This window comes from Hemicordylus capensis, chromosome 7, assembly GCF_027244095.1.
Source record: "Hemicordylus capensis ecotype Gifberg chromosome 7, rHemCap1.1.pri, whole genome shotgun sequence".
Lineage (NCBI taxonomy): Eukaryota > Metazoa > Chordata > Lepidosauria > Squamata > Cordylidae > Hemicordylus > Hemicordylus capensis.
The window spans coordinates 31191295-31205074 of NC_069663.1; the positions used below are offsets into that span (position 1 = coordinate 31191295).

The 13780-nt window shown below is 54.3% G+C and overlaps 1 protein-coding gene across 5 annotated transcripts in view; it reads right to left on the bottom strand.

Moving 5' to 3' along the window:
- The window catches only part of EPHA10 (EPH receptor A10), a 57355-nt gene that overhangs the window by 13246 nt on the left and 30329 nt on the right, over positions 1-13780 (bottom strand). For 2 of the 5 annotated variants that reach the window (XM_053268658.1, XM_053268657.1), the window contains exons 4-7: positions 9345-9500; positions 8313-8663; positions 3912-4036; positions 2215-2386 (exon numbers count right to left, since the gene is read on the bottom strand). In XM_053268658.1, coding sequence (XP_053124633.1) covers positions 2215-2386; positions 3912-4036; positions 8313-8663; positions 9345-9500 — 804 coding nt within the window. Of the gene's footprint in view, positions 1-359; positions 494-2214; positions 2387-3911; positions 4129-8312; positions 8664-9344; positions 9501-13780 lie in introns of those variants that run through there. The other 3 variants (XM_053268660.1, XM_053268659.1, XM_053268661.1) reach the window with 3 other exon arrangements.

The following is a 13780-nucleotide window of genomic DNA, read 5'->3' on the forward strand; positions in this document are numbered from 1 at the left end:
GTTTGAGAAGAGATGCCAAAGAGAGGTTCCTCCTGATCAGCCCCCCGCCCCCGCCACCTTGAGGAGCAGCAACACAGCACAGACTCTGCAAGAAGGGAGGGAGGGAGGGAGGCATTTCTCCAGAACCTGCAGGACAGGGGATGGAATCCAGCCACAGCCTCAAAGCGCCTGCTGCTGGGCTGACTCAGAGCAGGCAAGAGGCCTCTGATGCAATCATGGGGTTCCATTCACAGCCTTCAGGGGCCTCCAGATCAAAGCTCCCTTCTTTCCGATAAGGCAAATTTATTTTCCTCTAGCTCTGAAGAACGCTCCTGACATCAGCGGCTCTTTATTGCTTTTTCTGCAATTTACATTTTAATCCAATTTTGAAAGCCAGAGCCTGTGCAATCCGGTGAAAGGGCAGGGCAGGAGGAACACAGGCAGCGCGAACGGTTTCGCTCCCTGCTGCCATCCAGTCTCGGCTTCTGTCAGGTGGCCTGAAGGAAATATACGCCTGTTCAGAGAAGGGGAAACATTGACAGGTGTGGCTGATGGAGTGCAGCCCTTTAATACCTGCTGTCTCTCTGGCTTTTCCAAACAGCTGCATTCTCTAAGAATTTTTTATCCGATTCAATTCATTCTGAAACCATCTTCTGTGGCAAATGGATGCAATTTAAAGCCCCGTTAAACACAATCTGTAAAATTCATACTGAGTCCATCACCACCCTGCTTTCATTTCCAGCCGGGCAGGGTTGTTAAGCCCAAACCCAGCCATCTCTCGCCTGGCTCCCTCCCTCACTGCTGGAGAAATGAGATGCTCCCAGCTCTGCACCTGCACGGATGGACGGGTCCCAGCCAGGTGTGGTTCGTCCTAAGGAGCCGGCGGGGTGTGTGTGTGCGTGTGTGTCCCAAAAGGAGGCACAAATGCCTCTCCTTCCCACAGCTCCATTTGCGCCTCTTTCCTCCACCCTGCACACTAGCCATTCATCAGGTAGAGCTGTGGGGTTAACTGCATAGCTCTACCTGACAAACAGCCAGCCTGCAGGCAGTTCTTGTTAATGCTGGGCTCAACCTGCCTGCAAGCACAACAGCTCCCTTAATGCTGGGGCGGGGCAGGATCGGGGGGAGAGGAGCAAATGGAGCTCCTCCAGGAAGTCGAGGCAGCGGTGCCTCCTTTGGCCCCCTGGCCCCCTCGGCTTGTTAGGACCAGCGGCTGGTGGTTCCAGCCAAGAGCAGTGAGCCTGGCAGGGCTGCCTGGGAGAAGGAGAGAGGGGCGTCGTCGTCAGAAGCAGTCCTCGCCCACGAGGAGCATGCAGGCACTGCCTGGGCATGGAAGAGACACCAACCCGGGCGGCAGGACAGCCTCTGGCCTGGAAACAGAAACGGCACCTCAAGAGCTCTTGCTTGCCTGGGAGAAGGCGCTTGGCTTTCTGTGCAGCAAGCCGCTCTTCCTAGGGGACATCTTGGAGGGGGTCAGAGGCACTCCACTGCCAGGGCCACACACAGCCACTCCACGCTGCAGAGCACCCGGGCATTTGCACGGGTGGTGGCAAGCAACAAGATGATTAATCTATTTATTTTTACATTTATATCCTGCTTTTCCTCCAAGGAGTCCAGAGCAGTGTTTACGGTTACGTTTATCCTCACAACAATCTTGTGAGGTAGGTGGGGCTGAGAGATAAGTGACTGGGCCCAGAGCCACCCAGTGAGGTTCATGGCTGAATGGGGCCTTGAACTCGGGTCTCTGCGGCCCTAGTCCAACCTGCTGGCTCATTGGCACCCACCTTTTCCTGTGAGCTGCTCTAAGGCAGGGCTTCCCAACCTGTGGTGGTCCAGATGTTGCTGAACTACAACTCCCATCATCCACAGCTACAATTTATTGTGGCTGGGGACGATGGGTGTGGTAATTCAGCAACATCTGGACCACCACAGGTTGCGAAGCTCTTCTGGAGGTGGCCGACTGCTGAGCGAGGTGGGCCCTGGACCAGAGCAATTCCAAGCGCCTTCTGACATGAGGTTGTGTTTTTTTGTTTGGCCCCTCAGGGACCTGCCACAGAGGGGGCAAGAGGTGGGCGGGCATGTGGAGCAACAGGAGCCTCCAGAGCCAAGAGCAGCTGCCACCTCACACCCACCCAGACAGTCCTCTCTCTCTCTCCTAGAGGGGTGCCATGCACGCCCCATTTTCCCACCTCCCCATTTGGGGGCTCCTGTGACTTGCTGGCACTGCCCACTCACTCTCTCCCAGTGTTTCCACTTCAATGCTGGGACTGTAGCTCTGATGGTCCTCCTGGAAGGTGGCAGACGACGTTTGGATCTGGAAGACATAGAGGGTGCTGGGCTTGAGGTTGACCACGGTCACAGCTGGGGAGGAGGTCTTCACAGTCGAGTAGCTTTGGTCTTTCTGGTCCTACAGAGCACCAGAGATGCAGGTTAGATGGGGAGCTGTTCCCCAGAGCCGAGAAGAGGCCAAAACGAGGCAGCTAATGAGGGAGCAGGCTCTTGGCAGCGCCCAGCTGGGAGCTAAGTGGATATACAAGGAAGGGCTTTGCCCAGAGCAGTATCGAGGCCCTCGGCCCAGAGGCAGCTCACAGCACAAAAGCTGCTGTAGTGAGCAGTCCCCCACCCTCTAAAGGATTAACAGGAAGAGAACCCTTGTCTTGACCGACAGGCTGGTGAACTCCAGGGCTCAGCCAATCAGTACACCAGGTGAGTGGGACCTAGAGAGCTGCTGCTGGGAATTCTGGGATGAAGAAAGGAAGTTGGTGCAGAGAGTGTCGACTAGCATGAGGTTGGATGCCTCATGGCTGGAGGCTGCAGGATAATCTCTCAGGGTGAGAGATCTGCAGGAGGCTTGATTCTCATCAGGAGTTTGGTGTGTTCAAGGACAAGAAGCCTGGGTTTATGGCTTCAGGAACCCAGCATAGGGAACAGTTTGTTTAGTCAGACTGTGCATCAGGAATTTATTTTGCTTTTGTGTGTGTGATTCGCATATCCCCAGTACTGCTCTATTATTGCTTATCTGCAAACCTAACTAAAATAAGGAACACTAGCCTACACACACACCACCCAGGGTGCTGAAAAAGACTCTGCAACCATTTAAGCGTTATGCAAGCGTAAGACAACCTATTTTTGTAGCCTTTTTAATAAAACATTTTTCTTGTTTTGTTTTCTTCTAAAGCCTCATAGAGTGTTTGGTTAACCCTGGGAGGGAGGGGTGCTCCTTTGGTGCAAAACCAGTCTCTGCAGATCACTTGCCAGCTAGTCACGCGGAACTAAGTTCACCCTGCTTTGCTTGTTAGCAAAGTTAAGAGAGTTTCCCTGGGATATTCCATCCCAAGCCCAGGGGATTCCGGCTCTGCCGTCAAGAGGGTGGTGGAGGCGGCAGCATTTTACTCTACCGGAGATCTAAAGTGAAAGGTTTTACAGGGAGGCCCACTCAGACTCCTCTGGGACGGGGGTAAGGGGTGAGGTGGAGGAGGACTCAGCAACAGTTGCCTCCCGTGAGCGGCTCCAAGTCAAGGCTATTCGCTCCAGCTGCTCCATCAGGCATGAGCCAGTCCAAGCCAGAGGGGAGCCCTGCCTGCCTGCTGCTCCTTCGCCTCCCCACGGCCAGGGGGCCACACTCCCTCGGGCACCAAGGGCCAGTGGGGGCCCACTGCTCAGCACCACACTGAGGGGCCCCTGAGAATTCTGACCACCACCAGAGCTCCAAACAGGAGGAGGACTGTCCCAAGAGGACTCTTCCACGTCTGGAGGAAAGCTCCAGTTGGCCCAGCTGGGCTCCGGAGCTGCCATCCCCAAACTGTCCTGAGCAGAGACGTGACCAACTGCTCCACCAGCAGCAAACAGCAGCGGGAGCAGCTCAGGCACGGGGAGGGAGGAGGCCTGACTGTCAGAGCCCAAGACCTGGCAGAGCCTCCCGAAAGAGATACCTTCTCGTAGAACGTGATCTCGAACTCGCTGCTGTTGGCGCTGGGGTAGCTGGCCTGCCAAGACAAGGAGACGCTCTTCTGCTCAACTCTGTCAGCACGGATGTCAGCCACAGGACTCTGCGGTGCTGGGAAAGCAAAGGGAGAAGACGGCCGGCAGTTTGTTCGTTTGCTTGCTTGCTTGTTTAATATATTTTTATACCACCCAAAACATACGTCTCTGGGCGGTTTGCAAGAAAAAACAGAAAAATTAAAACAGTAATTAAAACAGATAAAGGACAACAGAGAAAGTAAAACATTGGTTAAAACAAATGACAACAAAAAGCGAAAACGTTACAACAATTTAAAACCTTGCAGTTCACCCCCAGCTTGGCCCTGGCGCAGGAGTCCTCTCTCCGGCGCCCGTGAATCACCAGGTCCAGGCCCCGCAGGACCAGACCCCTGAGCAGGGAGCTCGACGGCACAATTGCTGCTGCTGCTGCAGCCTCATTCTCTTGCATGCACACACACACACACACACACACACACCCCTGCTTGCAGGCTTTGGGGCCATTTGAAAAATGGAAACACGGCTTTGTGGTGTCCCTGAGGAGCCAGGTCCAAGTAGGCCAAGTTCCTCGAAGTTTCCTCCCTTCTGCCTCCACCACTTCCAGCAGCTCAAGGGGCACCTTCAGGCCGCGCAAGAGAAGGGGGCACCCATCGGGACCCCTCCCCCCCCAGCCCACCTCTCTGTGCTGCTCCTGTGAGCCCACCATGCTCCGTGCCAGTCCAAGTCCTCCTTCCGGGGACAGGCGGGTGGAGAAGGCAGCGGTTCTGTTGCCTGACTCCAACCTGACAAGCAGGACCGCCTGCGGAAACCCAGCTCGCAACGAGACACTGTGCAGGCGCTTTAACTAAAAGGGGTGGCTGGGGGTGGAACAGCCATGCACGCTTTCAAACAACTCACGCTGTGAGTAAAGTGTACTTTCATAAATATTTCAAACTCCCCCCAACAGCGCCTGTATTCGGGGAAAGCAAACATTAAATTATTTACCATTCGACGTGGTTTTATAAACTCCAGCTCACCGGGCTACAACTTGGGCTCTCCTGTAATTAACCAGCCTGGCAGGAGGAGGGAGGCAAGCACAGCCATGGCAAGGAAGGGGAGGGAGGCCGGCGAAGCAGCAGCAGGAGAGGTGCGTGACCCGGCCAGGCCCCAAAGCAGGGGCTGCCGGCTGTGCCCAGGCGCTCGCTCTGACCTCTGGAGCCCCTTCGCCTGCTCCATCCCCAGCTGGGGGACAGGACACGCCTTTGCTGCATCATCCACTCTCTCTCAAAGGGGGGCTCCTCCTCCTGGGGGTCTTTGTGTGGCATTGGGAGGAGCTGAATCGATGGCTCCAGGACCGGGGCGGCGCTAGGACCAATGGCAGCCCAACCTGCTGCCTGCCTCCAAGGGGCCCAAAGGGGACTTTGGGGTCCAGCCAGCCCCACACCTCCTCACGTGTTTCCTGCAAGATCCTCCTCCCTTGCCCAGACCAGCCTTTGGCTGCAGCCAGCTCCATGTAGGGGGCAGAGCCCACCCCACCTCCCCGGGACTGCTGCTGATGATGATGAAGCATCCTCCTGGGATGTTGCCAAATGCTCCAAGTTCTCCAGTGCCTCTGCCCCCACAAAGCTCCCCTTAATGGCAGGAGGCTGCCAAGGGGGCTCGGCTGGTCTCTCTTGGGTGCAACAGGCAATTCCCCAACTAGAGCAACAAGGAAGTCGGAATGACAGGCAGGCAGGCAGGCAGGCAGGGAAGCGGAGCGCAGCTGCTGATTAACTGGCTTCCATGGCTGTGCCGTCTGTGGGGGATTTCACTGCAGCCCTGTGGCTGTTGTACAGGATTTTAAGTGCGATTTTAACGTGTTCTTGTATTTAACGTGCATCTGCCTTTTTAAAAGACACCAACCAGCTCCCCTCTCATTCGGAGCTCCGTGAGGAGGAGCTGCTGTGGCAGCTGGCCCAGCGGACTAGAGACGCTGTTGCTTCCCTGCCGGAGGGCCGGAGCAGAGAGGGAAGAGCAGCCGCAGGGCTCCGGAGGCAGGAGGCCCCATCCAGGCGCCCCTGGAGTGAGTCCCACCATCCTCCTGCTCCTCATCAACGTGCCTCTTGGGGAAGGAAATGACAGGCCAGCCAGACTAGAAAATCCACCCTTGGGCCAGGGGGTCTCAGCCTTGCGCCCCTCTCCAGATGTTGTTGGACTACAAAGCCCATCATCCCAATGGCCAAAGGCCACTGTGACTGGGGCTGATGGGAGGTGTAGTCCAACAACATCTGGGGACCCACGGCTGGGAGCCCTTGGAGCAGTCAGAAGGCACCCTCCTTGCCTGGGGCAGATCAGTGAGGGGGGGATTAGTGAGACTTACGAAGCATGGGGGCTGGGGCTGGATGAGTGCCAAGGCTGCCCCCTGCCAGCCGCACCAGCTGCACACAGAATGCTGTCATGAGCTTTGTCAAGGCACTTTCCAGACTAGGCCCTGCAATGGGGTCGCGGCGTATCTCTGAAATGTGCTTCCACACTTCCTGCGTTGTGGCACCAAAGTCCCTAGGCAGACAGCAGGGTGCTGTTCAGATTGCCAATGCCTTGTCTCAAATTTAATCGCTGCGTTATAGAGCTAGGACGTTGTATATACAGCGTAAAAAAGTTGCTGTTTGTCTGGGTTGTTCGTTTCTGCAAGACTCTGCTCCCTGTGCTGTTTACGTTTCAAAGGCAACTTGCCTGAATGGGAGCATTTTGCTGCTGTTGAGCAGCTAGACTGGAAAGCGCCCTGGAAGAGATTGCCAAGTGTCTAGTGCAAGACTGCAGTTCAGATGAGGGCTAACAAGCTGAAGCTTCATCCAGGAGCACTGGATGCATCCGCAAGAGGTTAGCAAGTCCAGCCATTCAGGTGGTGAGGTGCATCCAGTTCTGGAGGGGGCTGCACTCCTCCTCAGCAGAGCCCTGGTGCTCCTAGATCAGCCCCTGGATGCCCAGAGGAAAGCAGTGGCCAGGAGTGCCCCTTACCAGCTTCAGAGGATGCATCAGGATAGTTCTGATCCCCCAGTTCTGGAAAAGCAGTTGGTCACTAGGAAGAAGAATTATGATTGCTCTGGAGACAAGGACGGCAGGTTAATCAAGATTTCTGCCCAGGGCCCAGAAAGACCGTGACACAAGTGCAGCGGCTTTGGATCAGAAGATAGGAAACTGATTTCCCACCAGATCAGAAGATAATCTCCTAAGATAAATGGCTGGCTACTTTCACCAGGTAAATGGGGACCACTTGTCTCCATTGGCCCTCGTTGGGGAGGGCTTGCATGACAAAGAAGCAGCATAACTGTAAAAGGAGGCAGGGATGCAAGCTGGTGGGAGGCCAGCTTTCTTGGGAGCGCTGAAGTTCTCCACTTGACTCCTTCTTGGCATGGAAAAGAGACTTTGTTTGAGCTGCGTCTCTGCCTTGGATTGCAGACAAAGTTGATAAGGAGGAGAACATGGCCCTACCCATGGCCAGAAAGCCTTGCCCTTGGCAATCAGCCAAGGCAGCCAGTCCACCCCCTACACACACACACACACACAGAGTTAGGGAGCAGGGCTCCCAGCTGATGCAAAGGGCGCTTCCCTGCCAGAACAAATAGGATCTCTGAGTGGAGATCTGAAGTGAGGCTGTGGTGGGAGCGAAGAGTAAAGCCCCCGCCACCCACACCATGGTGTGAGGAGCAGTTTGGCCCTGAGGTGGACACTGCATGGAAGCCAAGGGCAGTTTGGCCATGCCCTGACCTTCGGCATGGGTGGGGCCTTTGCCCAGGGACATCCCGAGATCCGGAGCATTCTGCAAGGTCACCATCTGCAGGGGTCAAGGAATGCTGGCTCAGTTCCTCGCAGCCAGACGCATTTTCGACTCCTCAGATGGTTCCTCAAGCTATGTTGGTACATTCCTTGTCAGAATTTTTTTCACTCACCACAGACAAGCAGATGAATGGATTTCCTGAGCCCTGACCATCTGGTCCTTTTCTAGAAGAGACGCTAACTGAGCTGCCTGCAGAGGCTTCTCCTCCCCTCTCAACATTCAATCGGCATCCTATTCGCGCAACAGAAGCAGCAGCCAGACAAGTCACACACACACACACACACACACACACACACACCCTGCCCCCCAAGTGTGACTGAGTCCAGCTTGGAAGAAACTCCAAGAGCGACCCTGGGAGGGGAGGAAGGAGAAGAGGCTGGGCAGGCACGAGGACCCTCCTGCATCCTCTGGGACAGGCAAAGAGGGCCAGAGGCACACTGGAAGAGTGCAGGCATTTCCACAGCACTGGGAAGGGGGTGGAGGTGCTGCCCACACACTGTCTCTTCTCAGGGGCCGGCCAAAAGACCCAAGCGCAAAGCGGAGCCCAGAGCTGTCCTACCTGCCAGGCCAGTGGAGACCGTCGCTTCAGCGTAGAAGGGCTGCCTTGGCGAGGAGGAGCCGTAGTCTGAGACGCCGTTGACGGCCTCGACGCGGATGGTGTAGTTGGCGTTGGGCAGCAAGTTCCCCAGGGTGACCGTTCTGTCCACCAGGCCCTTCTGCTGGGGCATGAAGCTCACCCCACTCCCGCACGGCTCACACTGCTGCTGCTGGGAGGCCGAGGAGCGGCAGACGCACCGCAGGTTGTAGGTGACATCGCTGCGGCCGCCCGAGTCGAGTGGCACGCTCCACTCCAGAATCAGCGCCGACTTGTTCAGCATGTAGTGGAGGTTTCTGGGAGCTGATGGGGGACCTGCAACCAAGACAGGCAGTCAGGCACAGCAGCAGCACCGTGAGATTGGCACGCCCAAGTGCAACCAAAGGCCAGGGACCGTCATGGGAGTCCACCTGTAAATCCAAAGCAGGGGCCGCCTGCCATGCTGCGACCCGCCGGCGCCCTGGGGCAGGTGCTGCGTATCCAGGAAAGCAAGCAAGCAAGCAAGCAGCATCTGCCTGGCCTCCCACAATGCCCTTGTCTACTCCAGCCACTGTACTAGGACTTGCATCCAGAAGGGTCCAAGTCCCCTCCCTGGCAGCAGCATCTCCAAGACAGGGCTGAGAGAGACTCCTGCCTGCAACCTTGGAGAAGCCGCTGCCAGTCTGTGCAGACAATACTGAGTGAGATGGACCAAGGGTCTGACTCAGCACAAGGCAGCTTCCTACAGCTCCTTCAGCTTAGGAGATGCAACCAACTCTTGTGGAGGGGGAAGCAAGCAGTCCCAGGTGGCGCTGGGGAGAGGAGCTTCCAGTCCAGCCACTCCTGCCTATGCTCAGCCCAGAGAAGATCATCCACAAGAAAGAGGGGGCGATGGTGTGTGGCCCTGGGGGTCCCACCTTGCTTTCACACACACACACACACACACACACACACACACACACACACACACACACACCACACCCGCTCACTCCCGGATAATCAAAAAGGAGGTCTTACGGGTGCAGGGTGCAGAGAGTGGGTCTGACGGGGCCCGGGCGTAGCTTGTCTGGCAGAAGCAAAACGTGGCGCCTTCCTGCTGCGTGAAGCTGTGGGGAGGGCAAGGAAAGCACCGGGGGAGTCGAGTGGAATCCTTGTAGAACCCAGGCAGGCAGGCTGTGAGGAGACAGGAAGAGGACCTTGGTTGGGGGAGCCAGGACCAGAGACCAAGCGCAAGTGGCTTCCCTCCTGGGGCAAAGGGCGGTCCCTTCCTAAGGAACGCCAGAGCCAGCAGGGACCCCAAGGTGGGACTGCAGGGGGGACCTTGCAAAGGGTGCCATTCTGCAAGAGGCGTATATCGTTTATGTATTTATTGTCAAGACATTTCACCAATAACCACACTAGAGGGGCTAAAATCAACAAAAAGATACGATAAAAGCAATTTTAGAAAACCCCATCAAAGTCCCAGAACAGCCAAGGAAAAGACAAAGCAAATAGTTGGGTTTTTAAAATCATGAATGAGAATGAAAGACTCCTCCAGCCCGTGAGCCCCTTAGGCTGAGCATCTTGGCCTGTATGACCTCTTGCTGCGTTCTCCCTTGTGCTCCTTTCTAGGTTGTGAGCTGCTCCTTGGGGACAGGGAGCAAGCTTCTGCTCATCATTCTTTCCCCCTGAAAGCGGAGCCCTTTCCGGGACGTGGACACACACACACACACACACTTGTGTGTGGTGGGGGGTGGAGATACAAGAGAATAGAAGAGGACAGGAGACACCATCTCCTGTCCCTTCACTGCACACGATACGCACCATTCAGCTATTAAGTATTCAATTATGCAGAGTTCTTAATCAGAACATTTGAATGTGAACACATGGAAGGCCATTTTGTAAAAAGTGACCCTGAATTGCAGAGTTCTCAGAAAGGACAGTAGAGCTGGAAGACACACAGCAATGGCCCATGAAAAGGACTGGGGGTTGAAGCCCCCTGCCAGGAAAGGGTAAAGCATGGGGGGGCTTAGCTTAGTTTAAGCAAGCAAGCAATCAGGCAGAGGGCTCATCATGACAGCTCTAAAACATTATATGTTGGGGAGAGGGAGAGACAAACTGGCAGATCTCCCCATACCAGACCTTGCTCCAGGATGGGCCAAAAAAGCAAAGACTGCTTCACTCGAGGCATATTTAGCATGGACTCTGCTGCCAGGAAATGTGCCACTGGCTTCATTAGATGGCTTTCAAAGGCAGGGGCAGACCAGTGAATGGAAGACAGCCAATGATCAACCTGCCACAGCTAAATGAACCTCCATGCTCAGAGGCAGCTGACCTCTGCAGATCAGATGCTGCTCGACTTATCCATGCGGGAGGCGGGGGTTGCCTTCAGCTTGCAGAACGCCCAGGAGAGGCACCTGACTGGCCACTGCAGGCAACGGGACCCTGGACCCAGAAGGGCCCTTCTTCTTCAGCCAACGAAAGCCAGTAGAAGCCAAGCCTACATTTCTTGCAGGCTTTGCTTCCTGATTAAAGACTCTTTGCAACTTTTTGAGAACGGAGACATGTGTAAATACAGAAATTGTTCATTAAATATTAAGAGGACAAGACGGGAGATTAAAGGCTAGCTGAAGGCTGCTTCTCAGCACAGATTAAGAACCTTCTTAACACAGACCCAAAATTCTTTGCACAAAAATTAAATTACCTCACAGGCTCTCCCTAAAGAAATCCCTCATTCAGGAGACAAAGAAGGGGCCGTTGCTCCCAAAATAGATGGTGGTTCACGCTCAAAATGCTGTGATGAGCACTTATTTCCCCCGAGAGAGAGTCACCTCCTTCTGTTTGCTTGTTTTAAAGTGGTGCCCCCACCAAAACACACACCAATGTAGCAACACCTTTCTACAGCCAAGTCCCTCTCACCTCTGCAAGTAAAATATAAGACTCCCCTCCAGGGGAGCTGCTGACCTTCAGGCCTGATGTGAGAAGTTCCCCACTCCTCTCTGGAACAGGAGATCCCTCGGCGGAGACCCTGGGCAAGCAGGTTTCCCACCGGGGTCCTTCAGCGATGTGAAGAGACTTCTCAATGATCTCAAGGCCAAACGGTGCTTGATCCAATCAGGAGACCTCTCTCAAAGAAGAGAAGTCATTCAGCACTGCATGAAGCCCGTCCACATGATGGCTCATGCGGGAGGACAAGCATCCTACCCAGCTTGGGGAGCCGTGGGTACTCCCGATTTCTGGCCGTGTGCCATCGGGGGTGGGGAGGGGGAGTGTGAGATGGGAGCTTTTCCTCCTGCCTCGTGGAAATGCTGGGTAGAGTGCTGGGTAGGATAGTAGCATCCTACCCAGCTCCTCTCACAGACGGTCACTCTGCCCTCCTCATTTTTTGCCAGCAGACGACCAAAAACTGAGAGCACAAAGCTGGGTCAGATGCTTGCCCCACCCCACTAACAGTCGTGTGAACTGGCTTAATGTCTTCTTCCACCAAGGATGTTTCAGGGGCCCATTTTCAAATGCCTCAAAGGGTGTTCTTTGATTCACCAAGGTGGTTCTTTCTGGCACATAAAAATAACCTTGCCTCTCTCTCTTGCGTCCTCGCTAGAAGACGACCCTGACATCCATAGCAACAGAAGGAACTCACGATTCATGGGCGTTTTCCAGATTACACACTGCCACGTACTCACAACGTATCTGCTAAGTGACCCTCCGTATTGCCCGTGTTTCCACATACCTCTGAAAGGTATACTTTTCAGAGGTCTCTCATCAGACCTCTGAAAAGTATACAGTGTACTGTGCTTGATTGGCCAGCAAACTCGCCTGACCTGACCCCATAGAGAATCTATGGGGCATTGCCAAGAGAAGGATGAGAGACATGAGACCAAACAATGCAGAAGAGTTGAAGGCCGCTAATGAAGCATCCTGGTCTTCCATAACACCTCATCAGTGCCACAGGCTGATAGCATCCATGCCACGCCGCATTGAGGCAGTAATTGCTGCAGAAGGGGCCCAAACCAAGTACTGAATACATATGCATGCTTATACTTTTCAGAGGTCCGATATTGTTCTATTCTTCAATCCCTGTCTTCTTGGTTCCTTGTAATATTCTAATTTTCCGAGATTGTGGATTTGGGGTTTTCATGAGCTGTACGCCATGATCATCACAATTATAACAAATTAAGGCTTGACTTATCTCGCTTTGCATGTAATGCGTCTGTCTCATATATCAGTTTCACCTTTTAATTTGCATTACTGAAATTAATGGACTTTTGCACGATATTCTAATTTTCCGAGTTTCACCTGTAGGTGTCGCTGCGTAGGGGAGTGCACGGAACTGGCTGGTCCAGCACCCCCTTGAACCCACCCAGTCCAGTCCAGGGGGGTATTTGAGAGGGGTTTTTAAAAATCTTTTTTTTTTTTACACTTGTCTGAGGTGGCAGGGGCATCCACAGAAGTTCCCCCTCCCACTGCCAGCCTCCATTATTTAAGAAATCGACTGTTTGGGCGCTCTTCATCCACTCTTCGGCCTTTCCCTCATGTGCTGGCCATTTTGGAGGCCACCGTGCCATTTTGGAAGCTGGCCCTGCCCAGGCCACACATAGGCCCATTGCACAGGCGTGGCAGCCTCCAAAATGGCTGCTGCGCTGAGGAGGAAAGGCCAAAGAGCGGCCAAAGAGATTTATTAAATAAGGGAGGCTGGCATGGGGGAGGAGGAACCTCTGCGGATGCCCCTGCCACCTCAGACAACTCCCCCAGAGGGGGTAAGTGGGAAAAAGAAAGAAAATGGGAGTTCGCTCCAGGGTCAGACTGAACAGGGGGTGGCCCGGTTCAACCCCGAACAGTCAAACCCAACCTGTTTGCACATCGCTATCGCTGTGTTGTCAGCAGGGTGCTGTTTATATTTCCCATGCCTTGATTCAAATTTTAATGATGCGTTTTTGCCCTACAACATTATAAATGCGCTGCAGAAAAGCAGCTGTGTTTTTCCATTGTAGGGAGCTTTGCCCTGCCTCTTATCCATTGCAGCGTGTAGCAGTATGAACAGCTCTTGCCCCCCCTCACCGCCCGTGCTTGCTTCCTCCGCCCCCTCACCACAGAGAGAGAAACAGGCAGGGAGAAATCTTGGCTTTCCCCTCCTTTCCATCCCACAGATCCCAAACCCCACACCTCCCTGCTCCTCTGCTTGCTTCCAATATAAGCTTGTCAACACAGAAGGGGAGGGGAGAGCAGCTGAGCAGATTTGTGAATCCAACCCTTTCTGGTGCACTATTGAACTAAATCATTTACCTCTGTGCAATCCTACTTGCTTACTACAAGGCAAAGAGCAGGGAGAGAGAACAGTCACTTACTTAAAAGGAAGCCCATTGAACTGAATCATGATTAATTTACTTCTGTGCAATCCCACAGCCCTCCCTGGAGGAGCACTCGCCTTCCACCTCTTATTTATTTATTTATTTCCCTGGAGGCACACCAGTTCC